The sequence below is a fragment of the Haemaphysalis longicornis genome, unplaced genomic scaffold (assembly GCF_048455015.1).
Source record: "Haemaphysalis longicornis isolate Haplotype H1 unplaced genomic scaffold, Haemaphysalis longicornis Haplotype H1 scaffold_3, whole genome shotgun sequence".
Taxonomy (NCBI): Eukaryota; Metazoa; Arthropoda; class Arachnida; order Ixodida; family Ixodidae; genus Haemaphysalis; species Haemaphysalis longicornis.
In genome coordinates, this window is record NW_027526335.1 from 178555162 (window position 1) to 178578361 (window position 23200).

Here is a 23200-nt window from a genome sequence, read left to right on the forward strand (position 1 = left end):
GCATGGCTGGCATGGCGGCGCCCATTTCAAGCCCGGTTGCACTTCTGCACGGCAGTAGGCGCTTTGTTTTCGAACAGTTTTTTCTCCGCGTTCTGCATCGTTCGTTTGTGATTTCGAGTATTTGATGCGAAGACGGAAATGGCAGAAAGAAAAGAGTTAGATGGACTAAGTTTCAAAGAGATGAGGTTTAAAATGTGCCGTTTTCTCGAAGAACAAGGGATCATCAATGAACTTCGCGCACGGCTCCGCTACAAGTTTGTCGAAGCGCTCAAAATCAGCACACAGAACACCAGGCGCTCTTCCCAGACTCTTCTACACCAGGTCTGTTGTCGTTTCCGTTTGCTTTTGTGTTATGGTCACGTTGCCTTGTCATTACACTTTGTAGACGGGCAAGCAGCACGACCGTACACATTTAAACGCGTATTGCTGCGTGCATTTGCGGTTCTTATTGTCAGTGTCCTTTTGATGTCGTCGAATCACGCGCATTCGCTTTCCTACGGCGAATGTTTGAACCTCTTGGCTAAAGGGAAAGCTGCTGAAGCTCACCCCATCTCACCTGATGGGGCTGAAGTTGAGACATAAATTCAGGGTGCTGCAACAATAAACCAACGTTTTAAACAGTGTTCGCTTCGAAACCTCTCGCTAATTGGCATCTAACTTTGACGCGAAGGACATAATTGATAGTCTCTTTTTGTTTGCAAATAACTCGGCCGGCAGCCGTGCCCTGGCTTTTTTCAACAATCGACTAGAAACCACTTTTTGCCTACTGGGAAAACTAGCGCCGGTCTGGTTCTTTTTTTCTTGGGGGTGCACTTCAACAACCCAAAAAAGGCTGATGTTGCACCCATACGCTAAAAACGACTTTTTCACCGATTTCATAAAATATCAGGCCATTGCTGTTGTGTGAATTATTTTTTTTTTAATGGATCGCACGATGTGACCTTCATGCAAAGTTTGAACACAAATCTGGGCACCCATTATTCAAAAACAGAACTTTTTAAAGAGGCTTTTTTGTAGTTGCATCACGACGCATTTATAATTGACGGGATGAAAAGCTATTTGATTATAAATTGAAAATCACGATTTGGATTTATTTGTCACCTCAACCCAAATTTTTTTTTCCACCCCTTGCCCTTGTCGACAGTTGAGAAGACATTGCGGGATGTGTCGGCCTGTAACGCTGCCTTCTCACCTTGGGGGGCCAGGTTATCCTGTGGTTGGTGCAGGACTACCTGTCGAGCCAGGGCTACGACTACACGCTCAGCACGCTGGCCTGCGAGTCCGGCGTGAGCCAGGAGCCGTTCTCGACGCAAGACGTGGAGCAGCTCTTGCGGCTGCCGCCCCAGCCGGAACCGAGGCAGCCGAGCGGCGGCCTGCTTCAGCGCATCGTGGCCCGCATGATGCGCACCCCTCAGACCACTTCTGCCCAGACCTCAGTGGCTGTTGACACCGGTGGGAATTCCACTTACGTCTCTATAAAGTGCCACGAAAACAAAATACAACCTCACTTAATAAGGGGGCACAAAGGTCTTTGGGACCAAGAAATTGCCAGAAAAAGCATTTTTCTAGGTATCACTAGCTTGCACAGTTCTCGATTGATATCTGAAGAAGTTGGTACGTCAACAGTACCAGGTACTTATAAAAGCCATATGGGCATGTTTTCGATGAACAAAAATAACAATTTTTCCATAATTTTCTCCTTTTTCGCCACGAGCAGTATTGCAGCAATAGGAAATTCTCGAGAGGTACATCTCAGCGTGTAGAGCAGCTAGAAAGATCATTTTATTTTGCAGTGTAAAGCTGAATGTTTAAACCATCCAATAAGAGAAGTAGATTTCACATTTTGCATTTCAGTAAAGTAGATTTCACATTTTGCATTTCAGTAGTTGTTTAATTAGCATTACTTTTAATTGGTCTGTAGGAGTACCTCAAACATTTATATGTTAGAATTGACATAAACTCAAAACTCGTATGTGATAGGAAAACAAAAAAAAAAAACTGCTTCCCACATTTCATTCTCCACAACTTCTGGTATCTATTTATGCCTTGCTGGTGATTTCTCATTAATAGTTTTTTTTTTTTCATTGTTATCAAAACCAATAAAGGAAGATTTTTAATTATCTCTGAAACTAAATGCCTCACATCAAAACTAATTAGATATTTGAAATCAGCTAAAAAAACTGAACAAGCCCATAAAGGTTCATGAAGATTGGTTGGAAAGCCAAAAAAGTTTCTAAGACCAGTGTGCCCCCTTAATTTAAAAGAACTAACTTTGGGTAACTCAGCTTTATTCCAGCCACGAAAGATATTTTTTAATAAAAAAACTTTGCAACACTTCCTATAAACACGTTCACTATTTCCTTCACCTACAGAAGCGCTGCAAAAGCTAGTCGTTCCCAGCACTGAATGATTTGCTCATTGCAGCTGATTCACCTTCCATTTCTGCTTTGCTTTTGTGGTTTTTTTTTTTTTAGGTGGCTATCAAATGTGTTTATTGCTGCTACTGATACGTAATTCCAGCGCTCGAAGACCGCCAAGACCGGGAAAGAGCGAAAAATCTTTTGATCGAGTTTTTAAATCGTCTGGTGGGCATAGAGCAGCAATTTTCGGTTGTGGTACTTTTGAGACCACCTATTCTAACTGCGGGATTTGTCGATTGACTACGTCCTGAAAGCATTTAAGATTTAGGAAAAAAAAAGTTTAAAAAGTGTTGCAGCGTCGCTTTAAGCAAAAAGGAATGCAAGGCATTGTGAAAAACGTTCAAATTTTGCGCTACGTGACGTCAGCAGTGACGCTACGGAAGGAACACTAAGAGCACAGTTATCAGCGTAGTAATTGCGTGTCAGCATTCAAAGGATGTGGTCAAATAGAACTAGAGGCTCCACTACAGCCACGCAAGCTGTTTCTTGGCTGTGGGTTTCATGGGGGGCCACCAATTGCACAAACAAGATTCTGTGACACTGCAAATACCTCTCCAGAAAATAGCTGGGGAGTTTCCACTGTTTCATCCATTTCCCTTAATATCTCAATTATTTGTTTCGGTTTGCAATAACTGCAGTGTCGTTGATATCAGGATGAAGCAGTCTTTTTAAGTAATCAAACTTGTATTTTGTCTTTGCGGCCCATTGAAGGGCTACATGCCTTCAGCAAAACCTAGTCCCAGGGCTCGGTAATTGGATTGTATGTTGCGTTCCATCCTCAGGTCCTGCAAGTCGTGCCGATTACATTACCCGCTCACTCACTTGCTTCTCAGTCTCTTGCTTCCTTGGTAAGGGGTGCATGAGTATTACTATCTTTCGTGATATGACAGGGTATCGTAATAGGCAACATGGCACACTGCTTGCATTTCTTCTTAATTGTACTTTCCACGAGCACGTGACTAGACAAGAGCTCGTAGAGTTTCCCTGTCATGCTGCGTGCCTTCATTTATTTCTTTTTGCAATGTTCTAGTTCCACCCGTGCTTCGTGAAATCTTTCATGTGGATTGATTGATTGATTGATTGATTGATTGATTGTAGGGTTTAATGCACTTACGCACTGAGGTGCACCGTAGTGGAGGGCTCCGGATTAATTTTGACCGCCTGGGGATCTGTAATGTGCGCCGAAATGTCGTACACCCGGGCGCTTTCGTTTGTCGCCTCCCTCAGGTAAGCGGTGGCCGGGAATGGAACCAGCGACCTCGTGCTCAGCAGCACAACGCCTTAGGCACTGAGCCACCGTGGCGGGCAGTTTTTTATGTTTGCTGCGAAGTTGTATGCCTGAGGCTGAAGAGAAATGCCAGCAGTCACCGAGGCTAGAAAAAAAAGGCATGGGAAAGTGATGCCAGTCTTATTGAAGTTGAGGTTGTGAGTGAGGTTGTTGAGAAAAGAACAAGAACTCTGAAGGAGATGCATGCATGGGTCTAACAGGTTGCTGGCGAGATGGTCGAGCCAAGGAATAGTATCCCCCGTTGAGTTAATTGTCTCCTCCTGTCTCTTGGAAGCTTTACGGTTCACCTGCCGTTACTTCTTATGCTTGAATACCAGGCCCCTTCCTCTTGATTTGATCTAGGCTGACCTGCACCTAAGTTTTCTTCCTCCTGTCTCTTGGAAGCTTTACGGTTCACCGGTCGTTAGTTCTTACACTTGAATACCAGGCCACTTCCTCTTGATTTGATCTAGGCTGACCTGCACCTAAGTTTTCTTCCTCCTGTCTCTTGGAAGCTTTACGGTTCACCGGTCGTTAGTTCTTACACTTGAATACCAGGCCACTTCCTCTTGATTTGATCTAGGCTGACCTGCACCTAAGTTTTCTTCCTCCTGTCTCTTGGAAGCTTTACGGTTCACCGGTCGTTAGTTCTTACACTTGAATACCAGGCCACTTCCTCTTGATTTGATCTAGGCTGACCTGCACCTAAGTTTTCTTCCTCCTGTCTCTTGGAAGCTTTACGGTTCACCGGTCGTTAGTTCTTACACTTGAATACCAGGCCACTTCCTCTTGATTTGATCTAGGCTGACCTGCACCTAAGTTTTCTTCCTCCTGTCTCTTGGAAGCTTTACGGTTCACCGGTCGTTAGTTCTTACACTTGAATACCAGGCCACTTCCTCTTGATTTGATCTAGGCTGACCTGCACCTAAGTTTTCTTCCTCCTGTCTCTTGGAAGCTTTACGGTTCACCGGTCGTTAGTTCTTACACTTGAATACCAGGCCACTTCCTCTTGATTTGATCTAGGCTGACCTGCACCTAAGTTTTCTTCCTCCTGTCTCTTGGAAGCTTTACGGTTCACCGGTCGTTAGTTCTTACACTTGAATACCAGGCCACTTCCTCTTGATTTGATCTAGGCTGACCTGCACCTAAGTTTTCTTCCTCCTGTCTCTTGGAAGCTTTACGGTTCACCGGTCGTTAGTTCTTACACTTGAATACCAGGCCACTTCCTCTTGATTTGATCTAGGCTGACCTGCACCTAAGTTTTCTTCCTCCTGTCTCTTGGAAGCTTTACGGTTCACCGGTCGTTAGTTCTTACACTTGAATACCAGGCCACTTCCTCTTGATTTGATCTAGGCTGACCTGCACCTAAGTTTTCTTCCTCCTGTCTCTTGGAAGCTTTACGGTTCACCGGTCGTTAGTTCTTACACTTGAATACCAGGCCACTTCCTCTTGATTTGATCTAGGCTGACCTGCACCTAAGTTTTCTTCCTCCTGTCTCTTGGAAGCTTTACGGTTCACCGGTCGTTAGTTCTTACACTTGAATACCAGGCCACTTCCTCTTGATTTGATCTAGGCTGACCTGCACCTAAGTTTTCTTCCTCCTGTCTCTTGGAAGCTTTACGGTTCACCGGTCGTTAGTTCTTACACTTGAATACCAGGCCACTTCCTCTTGATTTGATCTAGGCTGACCTGCACCTAAGTTTTCTTCCTCCTGTCTCTTGGAAGCTTTACGGTTCACCGGTCGTTAGTTCTTACACTTGAATACCAGGCCACTTCCTCTTGATTTGATCTAGGCTGACCTGCACCTAAGTTTTCTTCCTCCTGTCTCTTGGAAGCTTTACGGTTCACCGGTCGTTAGTTCTTACACTTGAATACCAGGCCACTTCCTCTTGATTTGATCTAGGCTGACCTGCACCTAAGTTTTCTTCCTCCTGTCTCTTGGAAGCTTTACGGTTCACCGGTCGTTAGTTCTTACACTTGAATACCAGGCCACTTCCTCTTGATTTGATCTAGGCTGACCTGCACCTAAGTTTTCTTCCTCCTGTCTCTTGGAAGCTTTACGGTTCACCGGTCGTTAGTTCTTACACTTGAATACCAGGCCACTTCCTCTTGATTTGATCTAGGCTGACCTGCACCTAAGTTTTCTTCCTCCTGTCTCTTGGAAGCTTTACGGTTCACCGGTCGTTAGTTCTTACACTTGAATACCAGGCCACTTCCTCTTGATTTGATCTAGGCTGACCTGCACCTAAGTTTTCTTCCTCCTGTCTCTTGGAAGCTTTACGGTTCACCGGTCGTTAGTTCTTACACTTGAATACCAGGCCACTTCCTCTTGATTTGATCTAGGCTGACCTGCACCTAAGTTTTCTTCCTCCTGTCTCTTGGAAGCTTTACGGTTCACCGGTCGTTAGTTCTTACACTTGAATACCAGGCCACTTCCTCTTGATTTGATCTAGGCTGACCTGCACCTAAGTTTTCTTCCTCCTGTCTCTTGGAAGCTTTACGGTTCACCGGTCGTTAGTTCTTACACTTGAATACCAGGCCACTTCCTCTTGATTTGATCTAGGCTGACCTGCACCTAAGTTTTCTTCCTCCTGTCTCTTGGAAGCTTTACGGTTCACCGGTCGTTAGTTCTTACACTTGAATACCAGGCCACTTCCTCTTGATTTGATCTAGGCTGACCTGCACCTAAGTTTTCTTCCTCCTGTCTCTTGGAAGCTTTACGGTTCACCGGTCGTTAGTTCTTACACTTGAATACCAGGCCACTTCCTCTTGATTTGATCTAGGCTGACCTGCACCTAAGTTTTCTTCCTCCTGTCTCTTGGAAGCTTTACGGTTCACCGGTCGTTAGTTCTTACACTTGAATACCAGGCCACTTCCTCTTGATTTGATCTAGGCTGACCTGCACCTAAGTTTTCTTCCTCCTGTCTCTTGGAAGCTTTACGGTTCACCGGTCGTTAGTTCTTACACTTGAATACCAGGCCACTTCCTCTTGATTTGATCTAGGCTGACCTGCACCTAAGTTTTCTTCCTCCTGTCTCTTGGAAGCTTTACGGTTCACCGGTCGTTAGTTCTTACACTTGAATACCAGGCCACTTCCTCTTGATTTGATCTAGGCTGACCTGCACCTAAGTTTTCTTCCTCCTGTCTCTTGGAAGCTTTACGGTTCACCGGTCGTTAGTTCTTACACTTGAATACCAGGCCACTTCCTCTTGATTTGATCTAGGCTGACCTGCACCTAAGTTTTCTTCCTCCTGTCTCTTGGAAGCTTTACGGTTCACCGGTCGTTAGTTCTTACACTTGAATACCAGGCCACTTCCTCTTGATTTGATCTAGGCTGACCTGCACCTAAGTTTTCTTCCTCCTGTCTCTTGGAAGCTTTACGGTTCACCGGTCGTTAGTTCTTACACTTGAATACCAGGCCACTTCCTCTTGATTTGATCTAGGCTGACCTGCACCTAAGTTTTCTTCCTCCTGTCTCTTGGAAGCTTTACGGTTCACCGGTCGTTAGTTCTTACACTTGAATACCAGGCCACTTCCTCTTGATTTGATCTAGGCTGACCTGCACCTAAGTTTTCTTCCTCCTGTCTCTTGGAAGCTTTACGGTTCACCGGTCGTTAGTTCTTACACTTGAATACCAGGCCACTTCCTCTTGATTTGATCTAGGCTGACCTGCACCTAAGTTTTCTTCCTCCTGTCTCTTGGAAGCTTTACGGTTCACCGGTCGTTAGTTCTTACACTTGAATACCAGGCCACTTCCTCTTGATTTGATCTAGGCTGACCTGCACCTAAGTTTTCTTCCTCCTGTCTCTTGGAAGCTTTACGGTTCACCGGTCGTTAGTTCTTACACTTGAATACCAGGCCACTTCCTCTTGATTTGATCTAGGCTGACCTGCACCTAAGTTTTCTTCCTCCTGTCTCTTGGAAGCTTTACGGTTCACCGGTCGTTAGTTCTTACACTTGAATACCAGGCCACTTCCTCTTGATTTGATCTAGGCTGACCTGCACCTAAGTTTTCTTCCTCCTGTCTCTTGGAAGCTTTACGGTTCACCGGTCGTTAGTTCTTACACTTGAATACCAGGCCACTTCCTCTTGATTTGATCTAGGCTGACCTGCACCTAAGTTTTCTTCCTCCTGTCTCTTGGAAGCTTTACGGTTCACCGGTCGTTAGTTCTTACACTTGAATACCAGGCCACTTCCTCTTGATTTGATCTAGGCTGACCTGCACCTAAGTTTTCTTCCTCCTGTCTCTTGGAAGCTTTACGGTTCACCGGTCGTTAGTTCTTACACTTGAATACCAGGCCACTTCCTCTTGATTTGATCTAGGCTGACCTGCACCTAAGTTTTCTTCCTCCTGTCTCTTGGAAGCTTTACGGTTCACCGGTCGTTAGTTCTTACACTTGAATACCAGGCCACTTCCTCTTGATTTGATCTAGGCTGACCTGCACCTAAGTTTTCTTCCTCCTGTCTCTTGGAAGCTTTACGGTTCACCGGTCGTTAGTTCTTACACTTGAATACCAGGCCACTTCCTCTTGATTTGATCTAGGCTGACCTGCACCTAAGTTTTCTTCCTCCTGTCTCTTGGAAGCTTTACGGTTCACCGGTCGTTAGTTCTTACACTTGAATACCAGGCCACTTCCTCTTGATTTGATCTAGGCTGACCTGCACCTAAGTTTTCTTCCTCCTGTCTCTTGGAAGCTTTACGGTTCACCGGTCGTTAGTTCTTACACTTGAATACCAGGCCACTTCCTCTTGATTTGATCTAGGCTGACCTGCACCTAAGTTTTCTTCCTCCTGTCTCTTGGAAGCTTTACGGTTCACCGGTCGTTAGTTCTTACACTTGAATACCAGGCCACTTCCTCTTGATTTGATCTAGGCTGACCTGCACCTAAGTTTTCTTCCTCCTGTCTCTTGGAAGCTTTACGGTTCACCGGTCGTTAGTTCTTACACTTGAATACCAGGCCACTTCCTCTTGATTTGATCTAGGCTGACCTGCACCTAAGTTTTCTTCCTCCTGTCTCTTGGAAGCTTTACGGTTCACCGGTCGTTAGTTCTTACACTTGAATACCAGGCCACTTCCTCTTGATTTGATCTAGGCTGACCTGCACCTAAGTTTTCTTCCTCCTGTCTCTTGGAAGCTTTACGGTTCACCGGTCGTTAGTTCTTACACTTGAATACCAGGCCACTTCCTCTTGATTTGATCTAGGCTGACCTGCACCTAAGTTTTCTTCCTCCTGTCTCTTGGAAGCTTTACGGTTCACCGGTCGTTAGTTCTTACACTTGAATACCAGGCCACTTCCTCTTGATTTGATCTAGGCTGACCTGCACCTAAGTTTTCTTCCTCCTGTCTCTTGGAAGCTTTACGGTTCACCGGTCGTTAGTTCTTACACTTGAATACCAGGCCACTTCCTCTTGATTTGATCTAGGCTGACCTGCACCTAAGTTTTCTTCCTCCTGTCTCTTGGAAGCTTTACGGTTCACCGGTCGTTAGTTCTTACACTTGAATACCAGGCCACTTCCTCTTGATTTGATCTAGGCTGACCTGCACCTAAGTTTTCTTCCTCCTGTCTCTTGGAAGCTTTACGGTTCACCGGTCGTTAGTTCTTACACTTGAATACCAGGCCACTTCCTCTTGATTTGATCTAGGCTGACCTGCACCTAAGTTTTCTTCCTCCTGTCTCTTGGAAGCTTTACGGTTCACCGGTCGTTAGTTCTTACACTTGAATACCAGGCCACTTCCTCTTGATTTGATCTAGGCTGACCTGCACCTAAGTTTTCTTCCTCCTGTCTCTTGGAAGCTTTACGGTTCACCGGTCGTTAGTTCTTACACTTGAATACCAGGCCCCTTCCTCTTGATTTGATCTAGGCTGACCTGCACCTAAGTTTTCTTCCTCCTGTCTCTTGGAAGCTTTACGGTTCACCGGTCGTTAGTTCTTACACTTGAATACCAGGCCCCTTCCTCTTGATTTGATCTAGGCTGACCTGCACCTAAGTTTTCTTCCTCCTGTCTCTTGGAAGCTTTACGGTTCACCGGTCGTTAGTTCTTACACTTGAATACCAGGCCCCTTCCTCTTGATTTGATCTAGGCTGACCTGCACCTAAGTTTTCTTCCTCCTGTCTCTTGGAAGCTTTACGGTTCACCGGTCGTTAGTTCTTACACTTGAATACCAGGCCACTTCCTCTTGATTTGATCTAGGCTGACCTGCACCTAAGTTTTCTTCCTCCTGTCTCTTGGAAGCTTTACGGTTCACCGGTCGTTAGTTCTTACACTTGAATACCAGGCCACTTCCTCTTGATTTGATCTAGGCTGACCTGCACCTAAGTTTTCTTCCTCCTGTCTCTTGGAAGCTTTACGGTTCACCGGTCGTTAGTTCTTACACTTGAATACCAGGCCACTTCCTCTTGATTTGATCTAGGCTGACCTGCACCTAAGTTTTCTTCCTCCTGTCTCTTGGAAGCTTTACGGTTCACCGGTCGTTAGTTCTTACACTTGAATACCAGGCCACTTCCTCTTGATTTGATCTAGGCTGACCTGCACCTAAGTTTTCTTCCTCCTGTCTCTTGGAAGCTTTACGGTTCACCGGTCGTTAGTTCTTACACTTGAATACCAGGCCACTTCCTCTTGATTTGATCTAGGCTGACCTGCACCTAAGTTTTCTTCCTCCTGTCTCTTGGAAGCTTTACGGTTCACCGGTCGTTAGTTCTTACACTTGAATACCAGGCCACTTCCTCTTGATTTGATCTAGGCTGACCTGCACCTAAGTTTTCTTCCTCCTGTCTCTTGGAAGCTTTACGGTTCACCGGTCGTTAGTTCTTACACTTGAATACCAGGCCACTTCCTCTTGATTTGATCTAGGCTGACCTGCACCTAAGTTTTCTTCCTCCTGTCTCTTGGAAGCTTTACGGTTCACCGGTCGTTAGTTCTTACACTTGAATACCAGGCCACTTCCTCTTGATTTGATCTAGGCTGACCTGCACCTAAGTTTTCTTCCTCCTGTCTCTTGGAAGCTTTACGGTTCACCGGTCGTTAGTTCTTACACTTGAATACCAGGCCACTTCCTCTTGATTTGATCTAGGCTGACCTGCACCTAAGTTTTCTTCCTCCTGTCTCTTGGAAGCTTTACGGTTCACCGGTCGTTAGTTCTTACACTTGAATACCAGGCCACTTCCTCTTGATTTGATCTAGGCTGACCTGCACCTAAGTTTTCTTCCTCCTGTCTCTTGGAAGCTTTACGGTTCACCGGTCGTTAGTTCTTACACTTGAATACCAGGCCACTTCCTCTTGATTTGATCTAGGCTGACCTGCACCTAAGTTTTCTTCCTCCTGTCTCTTGGAAGCTTTACGGTTCACCGGTCGTTAGTTCTTACACTTGAATACCAGGCCACTTCCTCTTGATTTGATCTAGGCTGACCTGCACCTAAGTTTTCTTCCTCCTGTCTCTTGGAAGCTTTACGGTTCACCGGTCGTTAGTTCTTACACTTGAATACCAGGCCACTTCCTCTTGATTTGATCTAGGCTGACCTGCACCTAAGTTTTCTTCCTCCTGTCTCTTGGAAGCTTTACGGTTCACCGGTCGTTAGTTCTTACACTTGAATACCAGGCCACTTCCTCTTGATTTGATCTAGGCTGACCTGCACCTAAGTTTTCTTCCTCCTGTCTCTTGGAAGCTTTACGGTTCACCGGTCGTTAGTTCTTACACTTGAATACCAGGCCACTTCCTCTTGATTTGATCTAGGCTGACCTGCACCTAAGTTTTCTTCCTCCTGTCTCTTGGAAGCTTTACGGTTCACCGGTCGTTAGTTCTTACACTTGAATACCAGGCCACTTCCTCTTGATTTGATCTAGGCTGACCTGCACCTAAGTTTTCTTCCTCCTGTCTCTTGGAAGCTTTACGGTTCACCGGTCGTTAGTTCTTACACTTGAATACCAGGCCACTTCCTCTTGATTTGATCTAGGCTGACCTGCACCTAAGTTTTCTTCCTCCTGTCTCTTGGAAGCTTTACGGTTCACCGGTCGTTAGTTCTTACACTTGAATACCAGGCCACTTCCTCTTGATTTGATCTAGGCTGACCTGCACCTAAGTTTTCTTCCTCCTGTCTCTTGGAAGCTTTACGGTTCACCGGTCGTTAGTTCTTACACTTGAATACCAGGCCACTTCCTCTTGATTTGATCTAGGCTGACCTGCACCTAAGTTTTCTTCCTCCTGTCTCTTGGAAGCTTTACGGTTCACCGGTCGTTAGTTCTTACACTTGAATACCAGGCCACTTCCTCTTGATTTGATCTAGGCTGACCTGCACCTAAGTTTTCTTCCTCCTGTCTCTTGGAAGCTTTACGGTTCACCGGTCGTTAGTTCTTACACTTGAATACCAGGCCACTTCCTCTTGATTTGATCTAGGCTGACCTGCACCTAAGTTTTCTTCCTCCTGTCTCTTGGAAGCTTTACGGTTCACCGGTCGTTAGTTCTTACACTTGAATACCAGGCCACTTCCTCTTGATTTGATCTAGGCTGACCTGCACCTAAGTTTTCTTCCTCCTGTCTCTTGGAAGCTTTACGGTTCACCGGTCGTTAGTTCTTACACTTGAATACCAGGCCACTTCCTCTTGATTTGATCTAGGCTGACCTGCACCTAAGTTTTCTTCCTCCTGTCTCTTGGAAGCTTTACGGTTCACCGGTCGTTAGTTCTTACACTTGAATACCAGGCCACTTCCTCTTGATTTGATCTAGGCTGACCTGCACCTAAGTTTTCTTCCTCCTGTCTCTTGGAAGCTTTACGGTTCACCGGTCGTTAGTTCTTACACTTGAATACCAGGCCACTTCCTCTTGATTTGATCTAGGCTGACCTGCACCTAAGTTTTCTTCCTCCTGTCTCTTGGAAGCTTTACGGTTCACCGGTCGTTAGTTCTTACACTTGAATACCAGGCCACTTCCTCTTGATTTGATCTAGGCTGACCTGCACCTAAGTTTTCTTCCTCCTGTCTCTTGGAAGCTTTACGGTTCACCGGTCGTTAGTTCTTACACTTGAATACCAGGCCACTTCCTCTTGATTTGATCTAGGCTGACCTGCACCTAAGTTTTCTTCCTCCTGTCTCTTGGAAGCTTTACGGTTCACCGGTCGTTAGTTCTTACACTTGAATACCAGGCCACTTCCTCTTGATTTGATCTAGGCTGACCTGCACCTAAGTTTTCTTCCTCCTGTCTCTTGGAAGCTTTACGGTTCACCGGTCGTTAGTTCTTACACTTGAATACCAGGCCCCTTCCTCTTGATTTGATCTAGGCTGACCTGCACCTAAGTTTTCTTCCTCCTGTCTCTTGGAAGCTTTACGGTTCACCGGTCGTTAGTTCTTACACTTGAATACCAGGCCCCTTCCTCTTGATTTGATCTAGGCTGACCTGCACCTAAGTTTTCTTCCTCCTGTCTCTTGGAAGCTTTACGGTTCACCGGTCGTTAGTTCTTACACTTGAATACCAGGCCACTTCCTCTTGATTTGATCTAGGCTGACCTGCACCTAAGTTTTCTTCCTCCTGTCTCTTGGAAGCTTTACGGTTCACCGGTCGTTAGTTCTTACACTTGAATACCAGGCCACTTCCTCTTGATTTGATCTAGGCTGACCTGCACCTAAGTTTTCTTCCTCCTGTCTCTTGGAAGCTTTACGGTTCACCGGTCGTTAGTTCTTACACTTGAATACCAGGCCACTTCCTCTTGATTTGATCTAGGCTGACCTGCACCTAAGTTTTCTTCCTCCTGTCTCTTGGAAGCTTTACGGTTCACCGGTGGTTAGTTCTTACACTTGAATACCAGGCCACTTCCTCTTGATTTGATCTAGGCTGACCTGCACCTAAGTTTTCTTCCTCCTGTCTCTTGGAAGCTTTACGGTTCACCGGTCGTTAGTTCTTACACTTGAATACCAGGCCACTTCCTCTTGATTTGATCTAGGCTGACCTGCACCTAAGTTTTCTTCCTAGTCTGAGACCCCGAAGCATCCCTTTTTTTGTTGTTAGAAAGCTAAGGTGAAAAAAAAGAGAAAAACTCCCGCTTCCTGCCTATTTTGAAAGGAATTGTGACGACGTAGCGTACAATGGGAAATGATGAGAGCAAGCGAATGTGCACGCATGCATACACGCACAGGCACATGCATTCCAGTCTGCGTACACAGCTTTGAAACATCTTTTGTACTTCTATGCTAGGAGCATGCACCCTTGGGATTTTCCTGCCCTCTTTTTTCACCCCCCTCTAACCTCTGCCGAACTACTGAGGGAGAGAATAATTCATGCGTCCTGCCCACCCCCGAGTTTGCACAAAGCTTCTTTAGAAGCTGCAAAGCAACACTGATGTGTGGGGGAGGCCTAGAGCAGAACCACCCCTCCCCTCCTAGCCCTTCGATATAAGGTATATTCCCTTTTAACTATGATTATGATGATGGGGATGCTTGTTGGACAAGTGATTGCTTGGAAGTAGAGACATGCACCACGTTCTACGATAAAAGCAACACGACAGAACCTTCAACAAGCGCAACACTGAAAAGGTGTGAGATAGAACAGGTACAATTACAACAGAACAGGTTTAATTAAAGCATGCACACCAAATGACCAGGGGGATAGCCAAAGTGTTTCAGATAAGCCGGAGAGGTGACAGTTGTGTTAGTCAGGCTTCTATTTCCTTGCACATGGAAGAGGTCACATAGGGCAGCTAGTGAGTCACACACTTTGTAATTAGTTGCGATTGTCTTTACTTGGGTTGGCCCTATCTCTTTTTCACGATGCATGCGTGGTCTTGTCACTGGGAGCTTATATGGTTCATTTTTCTTGATTAAATTCCTGTTGAGAGTAGCACTCATACTGTCGTTCTGTCTGTCTTACATTTTTTTACTTTCTCGCTTTTTGAAGGTTTTGTCATGCGTACCGTGTAACTGGGAATATAGGTCGACCCCCTTACGTTTGGACTGAGAAATAGGAAAAAATTTACGCCGATGACCGGTATATAGGTCGAGGAATTACTTTTCGGCAAACTTTTTACTAGTGAAGAATCTTGACCTATATTCCGACTGACTCAATGTATACCAACTAGCCCAGCTCGCCATTCTGCTGCGCAATAAAAACTGCTTGCTTGTGCACAGTCCTCACGGAGGGCGTTAATTGGTTTGCGTTCCTGTTCGCAGCTCGCTCTGAAGGCCAAGTGCAGGCTGAGTTGGAGCAGCTGAGGTGCTCGGTGGCCGAAGCCCAGCAGAGGCTGCACGAGCTCCAAGAGCAGCTGGCGAGGAGTGCGCCCCTCGCCGAGAAGACTTCCACACCTCTTCGAGCGGCCCGCAGGCAACAACCAACTCACCAGGTTCGAGGCGATTTCCTCCCACAAAATCCTCTCCCACGAGAACTTTGTGCAAGGGGCCATGAAGACAAAACGAAGACAATAAATTAGTAAGACTGCTTTGTCCCGACAACAGAGATGCCAATTTTATTGCAAACGACGAACAAATAATAGAGATGGAGAGGAAAACATGTGCAGCAGTGCTGACTCCCCTGGCCACCTCTCAGATATTTTGCTGTGACTTGATGGGATACAATATGCGAAATGGGACGGGACAAGCAAAAAGAAGACGCCACACAGCGCAGTCTTCTATGACGTGTTAGAATTTTGTTTGTGCAATTGGCAGGGGCTGACCCAAGCCATCACCGAGGAACGTGATTGGGTGACGCTAGTGGGGCCTCTACTTGCATTTTATCGTGTCACTTGAAGGCTAACTTGCGGTTAAATTAACCCTTTGATGCCCAAAACTTTATTATTTTGCTTAAGCCTGTGAGAAGTTTTTATGATCTAAAAGGACGTCCGATATCACAATATGAATTCTGAAGGAAGTTTGGTTCATTAGGACGGACGCACTGGGCGCTGGCTGACCATATATCACTTGAACAAGGCAGCTGTCTTGATCATCACGATTTATGGTTCAAGTGAAGACAATAACGTACAGTTTGTAATAACAGCGAAATTGCACAGTTTCGGTTACCTGTCACTGGCCCATTGAGCCACCCGGGCTCGGTGCAAGCTGACACGCTTTAAATAATATTTTTTTTAGCACATGGAAGTGCATGCTACCCTCTCTTATTTAATTTTTTGAAGGTCGGGAATCCTTTGTATGTCAATAGATCGTGTTAAATGTCGCAAAAAATAATATTGTTCGAGTTGTTGCTCCTGATCAACACTGGGCATCGAAGGGTTAATGCACTGACGACTGGATTTTTTGTGGTGGCTTCTGTTTGTCACTCCTGCCAATTTTATGTCACTATAGCACGATTTTGTTTTGTTTTTGTTGTTGTTAAAATACTATGCCTGGAATTAGGGCGAGCGAGTTATCAAAGGGTAGTTCTTTCAAGTCGAACGAGGTTGCGTTTTGTCTCCATGGCTTCTGTAAGAATTTGCAATAAGCAGATGAAATAAAAGAGGCTAGGTTAAGGGCCTGTCAAATGAATAATTTATTTCAAGTTTCCGAACAAGGATGCTACTACGTGGCGTAACATCTTCTGTGTGAGCGTACAAGCGCAGGGTGTTGTCTGGTGAAAAATCCTTTTCACACTGTGACTAAAAATTGCTGAGAAGCCGTACTAATTGAGCTCTGATCGCTTCAGTCTTAATTAAGTGGTCGTGAAAACAAAATGCAAGTTTAGATCGTCAAAGAGACGGCATTGACCCAGTAATAATGATACAAAGAGTAATGCAAACTTCAAACAAATATTCTGATATTCTAAAGAAAGTGAAACTTGCCAGCCTCATTTTTTTGGTGGGTCTCTACGACGTCGCAGGGACTTGTTTGCAATTGGTGGGTGCTGGCGCTAACAATTCGCAACTTTGCGATTGTAGCACTGCTTGTAGTTGCATTGGATTTTACGCCACTTGAATGCCAGTGTTGATAACTTTGTTTTTAGCATTGCCCTCTGCTACGTCACTGCATAGCCCAAAATTGGAAAGTTCTTCAATATTTCGCATCTTTGTGCATTTAATAAAACGGTCATTCAGGGCTGGAATCGAGTAAGTTGATAAACACTAGTTCTGCAAGAATAAACGAAGTTGTGATCCTCAGGCCACACAGAGCCATTGACATCTTACGAGAAACTACATGCTTGTGCACCACTTTTGTAATTCGTATTCCGGTATCATTTCACTTAGAAGAAAAAGAGAAAATGTTCGTATCGGTATTTAGTAACCTCTTTATTCGCTCATGTTCACGTGATTTTTGCCACGTTGTCATAGCAGCTTTCCAACTACCCGTTTTGCACGATGAGAACTTCGGTGGTCTAAATTTACTCAAACGGAAAATTGGGCGCGTTGATAAATATTTAAAAGAAAAAAACAGCGTGAAAATGACTAAACACGAGAACGAGAGAACAAATGGACCCAGTGCTGTCTAAATTAATGTGAAGAAGGCCTCTAGTGTGACGTGATACGTGACATATTCAATCTTCACGTGCAAATACCGTATTTTCGCGCGCGTAACCCACCCCTGCATATAATCCACACCCCCACTTTCAACTCGCCGGGAAAGATAAAAAACATCATCGCGTATTGCCCGCACATTTGATACAGGAAAAGCTGCACCAAGGCTACTGTTCAAGCGACACATCACATACTATGTAGACAGAAAAGCGTGTATTTAGCAAGTAGAGTGCACTGACTGCAAGGAGAAAGTCACAATTCACTAATAAAATTCAGTTTAAGTTAGAGGGCGCTCGTCCTTGTTTTTTCTTCCTTGTCGTTGTATGTTCTGCGCAATCGCTGCCATGGAAAGCTTTGTCAGTGTTACTGCGGAGGAGCTTCATGGCACAACGTGCATTGCCATGAAGCGGCACTAAAAAAAAATACCGCATATTATCTGCACCCCTACTTTGCCACTGAAATTTTCGCGTTTTTGGTGCGGGTTATACGCGCGAAAATACGGTATGCAAATCAACTAACTTGTTTGTCACCTGTTTCCTCGTAGGCCGTGCATCACGTGTCCATGCTGACGCAGCTGAGCAGCAGTGACCCTGTCACGTCACGCCTGGAAGGGAGCAGCGTGTCAACGTCCAGGTAAGGCTCGCGCTATTTCCGTTCAGTTCGCAGTTTTCGTTGTCACGTGACCAATTGGTAGGCACAACTTCAACTCAGAGGTTTTTCTGTTTTTTAGCGTTTATTTTGTCTTTCCTCGTCACGCTGGTTGTCACCAGGTGTAATGATGTCTGCACAAAACCTCTCTTGCCTAACTGCACATTTACGGTGTGTAAGATTAACGTAAATGAGATTAATTTCTCCACACATTGCAAAACAGTTGTTCGTATCGAGCGCGAAGCATTTGACTGAGTCTGAAACTAGGCAGGCGTCTGAGGACTTCTTAGGAGGCTATCGTTTGAAAAACTCTTGTCTTCTGTATACTGTCCAGGACACTGAAAACTGGAATGGGAAAAACAACTCATCTTCACATGTGTAGCTTTGTCAAGCTCAAGCCTTTCCGTGGCTGTTTTTAGCCAAAACTGAGTTGGTGAATTGTCTCAAATGTGTAGACTTGTGGTGGTGGGTCTGTTTAAAATATTTTGCCCAAATTGGTTGTTTTATTAACTTCATGCATAGATAGCAGTTTGTGCTTTCTTTTACTTCTTGTTACAGTAGATTTGGCTGGAACATCTGCCTCGATTGATTACCACTTCATCTAACAAAAAAGTAGACTAGGCATGGGCAAGTGAGCAATTTTAGCCCAAGTTGAATATAAGCGAGTGAACCGAACTGGCCGAGTAGCTTGGCCCGAAAGTTGCATCTGTACGACTCCTTTTCTTCCAGTCTTTATCACAGTGTGAAATAAATTTCTAGTGAGTGAGTTTTAAGGTGCCCCATTTCAAAGGAACAACTGAAATGCTGTCGCAAAACTTGCGGGAAAAAAAATGCATGAAGCTCACGCGCAGACCAGCAGGCCAATCTAAACAAGGCGTTTTTTCGTTAACTCGGAGGGCAGACATGTAACACTCTGCATATAAATGAAGTATAAATGGCTGCGTATAAATAGCCGCATGGACTTCTTGGCTAACTTCACTCCTTTCGCTGAGGTCATTAGAGTGGCTTGGGATTACCATTATTTCCCCTGTGATGTCAAAAAAAAAATACAGCAGAATGGCTGTGATTGTCTTTACTCACTGAAGCTGTTTCAAGTTGCAGCTCGATTTTTTTTTTCCTACTGTGGTAAAGAACAAAAGGTTTTTCGGGGTCACAGTGCAACCTCTAGCTTTTTTGCTTTGACGAAAAAAAAAGTGAGAGTCCTGCGTAGTAATAGCCCTTAATTGAGCTGTTTGTGAATATGCAACTTTTGCAGCAATAAATCAAACCCATATTCACGGGGCAATTAGTGCGTTTTGCACACATGTTGAAAGTGAGAAGGAATCGGAGGAATGAGAGGACAACAGTTTGTAAGGATGCAGTTTTAATGGTAAATGTTAGTTTCTTGAATACTCAGAGGTGCGGTGCATTACTTACAAATTCACAAACCCCATATTTTGTGCCGGAATAGCCCAGAAGTACAATTTCATAGCTGTACCCCTCATAGGCTTTTGTCCGCTGCATGCCATTACCACTGAACCAGCAGTTGGGTGAGCCGTTGGCAACATAGGCTTGGGAGGCACGAAGGTCTTAGTTTTGTCTCGTTGCATACAAGTTGCTGTTGCTTTTGAGCAGAATTAAGCTATGACCACAGTGGGCAAATAAAGGGGCATGTGTAACAAGGATCAACTGTAACTGTTGAGCTGCTTTTTTTTTTATTTGTTTATTTTTCATGCGGGAGAATTGTGTTTCTGTTTTTTTTCTTTTTGAGCCTGCCTGCATGTCTTGTGCAGCCACTCCAGCTCTCTACAAACGTGTCTCCACTTTTAAGAAAGCAGCATGGAACGACTCAACATTCCACTTCCCTCCAGGCCCCATTTTGAGGGAAGACAAGTTTTTTACGACTTAATGACTTAATGTTCAGAAGTGAGAATGCATAAGTCTTATGTTGATTTGATTGATTGATTGTAGGGTTTAACGCGCCAACGCAACGCAGGCGATGAGGCACGCCGTAGTGGAGGGCTCCGGATTAATTTTGACCACCTGGGGATCTTTAACGTGCGCCGAAATCTCGTACACACGGGCGTTTTTGCTTTTCGCCTCCATCAGAAAAGCGGCCGCCGCAGCCAGGGATCGAACCCGCGATCTCGTGCTCAGCAGCGCAACGCCTTAGCCACTGAACCACCGTGGCGGGTCATAAGTCTTATGTTGTTGTTTATCCTGATATTCTCATTGTTTAATGGGGAGACCTGCATACTTCACTAAAGATTGGCTCGTTTTTGCACTCACCTTGTGTTGACGCGTCCTCGTAGAATGCGTGTGTGTGAAAAGGCCCACTGGACTGACTGTAACGCTCAAATAGGGAGCCCGAATCAACGGCTTAGCTCAGGTACTACCATATTTATTTGATTATAAGGCGGTCACGATTATAAGACGAGGGTGCAGTTTGGGGAGTCAAAAAATCACCACATATATATACTGTGCTTCCAGTATAACCCAGGTTTTGACGTACAGACTATGAATTTCGGGGGGAAAACCTTGTGTTATATTCGAATAAATGCGGTAATATTGTGTTTTAGACCTTTTATGCGAGCCAACCCCATCTTGTTGTGCCCTTACAGCAGTTCGAGGCAGCAGCGAAGTAGCGGTGGACGACAGGGTGGCTCCAACGTGAGCAGCCTGTCGAGCCTTCCGCTGGACCGTGCGAGGCGCCGGCTGCAACAGCTGGCCCTGCAGACGGACTTCCTCGACGAGAGGCTTCACGCGGTCAATGCCGGAGCGGACGACGGATCTCCTCCTCTTCCACTCTGGATCAGCATCTCGCGCGAGACAAGCTTCACGGCTCGGAACAGGAGGACTCCTTCAGCGAGTGACTCTTTCGATGCGGGCTGATGTGCACAGGCAGTCGGACTTCACAGCCCTTGGAATGGTTTCCAGTGCGTGCGATGGAGTGAACAGAAGTCAGCTGTGGCAGGAGCATTTGGAGCCCAGGATTGTTGCCCCATTACAATGGCAGAACTGAGATATCCCGTGTTCTCAAACTTTTGGACCCCTTCACTGTATTTCCAGATAAAAGCAGCGTGGCTGCCTGCCTTTTGTGAAGCAGCAGAAATGCAAGAACCAAAATGAACATCACGGTTGCTCGTATATCAGTCCCTCACCAGAACCAAATTTGAATACGCTGCCGCTGTATGGAACCCGTCCCAAGCATTTCATAGTTCTCCAATGTAGTACACCAGTTGCAGAACTCCACTCTAGAATTCAAGCCATGCAAGCACTTATTCTTTCTTGAGGCTGAGTGGCAAATGTATATGCACGGCACCTGGGGGACAACAACTGAACTTCCCTAAACATTTACTGAACCTACTTAGAAAAACAGTGCTTAAAAATGATACGACAGGAATAAACAACAAACACTGTGCTGAACGTGTTTGTCTTTTCTTCCCGTCGTACCGTTCTTGGCGCTGTTTTTCTAAGTAGCATCATGCACCAACTAGCCACCTCAGTTTACGTGTTCGATTTACTGAATACAGTAGCCGACCGATTTTTTGGACCTGGAGGGGAACGAAAAATAGCCCGAATGAAAGAGCAGTCCAAAAAATCCGTGAGTCATTACTCCTATGGGACCACTGTTGGTTCCTCGGGAAAGTCCGGAATAGCCAGCGAGTCCGAATTTTTGGAGTCTGAAAAAACGGTCGGCTACTGTAACACAACCTAATGAAATAGGGCTTGCTTTCCACATCAGGAAAGACTAGATAGGTAAGGTTTGCTTATGTTCCCACAGCTTTTCTTTCCTGACTTACGACAGCAGCCAGCGGCAAGCACTTGAGTACTATTTCAGCTTTCTGTCAGCAGATGGAAGGCTGTCTTGCTTGCCCTGATCTGCCCCAGTGCAACAGGGCCGCAAGTAAATCGCTTTTTGATACATGAGGGGCCTATGGGGAGTTTCGCCACTGGTGTACACTGGGTAACTTTGCGAACACATCTCATAAACGACTTTCAGCCGGTTCGAAACATCATTGCCCAATTCATTCACTCCTTGTACTCGTACGACATTACCGTTTCATCCTTGAAAGTACCACCCGGGGTTATCACCACCCTCTGCTCACCACTATACTATTTCCAGCTTCCAAAAATGAAAAATAAACAACAGAAAGGGTGCTGCTATTCTGAACTCTCTCTGCTTCGGCAGGCATTCTCAAGTAATGAGTGGCAGCCTACCATTGTCCCTGAAAAGGAAAGTGTACGACGGCTGCATCTTACCAGTACTCACCTACGGGGCAGAAACTTGGAGGCTCACCAAGAGGGTTCAACTTTAACTGAGGACGACTCAGCGAGCAATGGAGCGGAAGATGATAGGTGTAACGTTAACGGACAAGAAGTGAACGGAGTGGGTCAGTGAACAAACGCGTGTTGAGGACATATTGGTAGAAATTAAGAAGAAGAAATGGACACGGGCAGGGCATGTAATGCAAAGGCAAGATAACCGTTGGTTATTGAGGGAGTAACAGAGTGGATCCCTAGAGAAGGCAAGCGTGGCAGGGGGCGGCAGAAAGTGAGATGGGCAGATGAGATCAAGAAGTTTGCGGGGATAAATTGGTCGCAGTTAGCACCGGACTGGGATAATTGGAGATTGATGGGAGAGGCCTTTGCCCTGCAGTGGGCGTATATAGGATGATGATGATGGTAATGATAATTCTGTACTCTCAGTGCAGCCCCCTCACTCGGGGAGTGTGGCATAAAACGCCCTGCATTACTGGGTGCTGCACTAATTTGGCTGCTATTTGGGGTTGCAATATTTTGTATGCCTAGCAGTAAGAAATATGGGAGTGGTACAACACTTTCACTGGATGTCTGCACACATTGTTGTAATCCTTTGTTGGGTATGCACAGAGGTAGCTGAGAAGCATGCCGAGGGTATTTTATATTTATTTTACATTATGCCAATACACGACAAATGGAGCAGGTGCAATCGTTTGCAGCCGCGTTTTTCACTAGTGGCTCGGAGAAACATTTCCTCCATATTTGCGCAAAGAAAGCTGCAGAAATGTTTTTTTTTATATATATATATTTAGTTTCTTTTTCCTGCTTTTTGAAGCCTTTCATGAAGATCTAAAAATAATGTTTCTTGCAATCTTGTTCTCTGTATGTTCCAAACAGCACATGTCACGTTTTATTCAGCGTGAAAATAGGACACGAAAACTGCGGGAGTACAATGCATGTGCATTCTCCTGCCTGTGGTTTCTGTTCTTGTCTTGCTTCAGAGAGCAGTTTCAAGAACCAATAATACTTAATGTGCTGGAATTACAAGAATCGTAGGAGCATCCAGCCACCCTAAGGAGAGAGATTTTTCAGCTGCAAGGAGTTCAAAACGACTTGATATTCATGAAAACTGTCGCTTCCGGAGTGGGGTTGGCATGAAGTAGGCATGCTTCTAAGGTGTAACACTTTCCTGCAGTGCTAA

General features: G+C 45.3%; 1 protein-coding gene across 1 annotated transcript; it reads left to right on the forward strand.

Moving 5' to 3' along the window:
* The first annotated feature begins 8 nt into the window (after window positions 1-8).
* On the forward strand, window positions 9-20862 carry LOC144175828 (uncharacterized). The gene is made up of 5 exons (XM_077704836.1): window positions 9-321; window positions 1206-1452; window positions 14843-15012; window positions 17654-17742; window positions 20358-20862. Exons 1-5 carry the CDS (start codon window positions 139-141, stop codon window positions 20626-20628), a joined length of 960 nt encoding a protein of 319 aa, XP_077560962.1. The 5' UTR covers window positions 9-138; the 3' UTR covers window positions 20629-20862.
* Window positions 20863-23200: the final 2338 nt, after the last annotated feature.

Bases quoted from the DNA above. Each gene is read 5' to 3' on its own strand.
- LOC144175828 (XM_077704836.1), top strand. From the start codon at position 139: ATGGCAGAAAGAAAAGAGTTAGATGGACTAAGTTTCAAAGAGATGAGG. The intron at 1,453-14,842 runs GTGGGAATTCCA...TCCTGTTCGCAG, and splicing joins CTCAGTGGCTGTTGACACCG to CTCGCTCTGAAGGCCAAGTG. The intron at 15,013-17,653 runs GTTCGAGGCGAT...GTTTCCTCGTAG, and splicing joins GGCAACAACCAACTCACCAG to GCCGTGCATCACGTGTCCAT.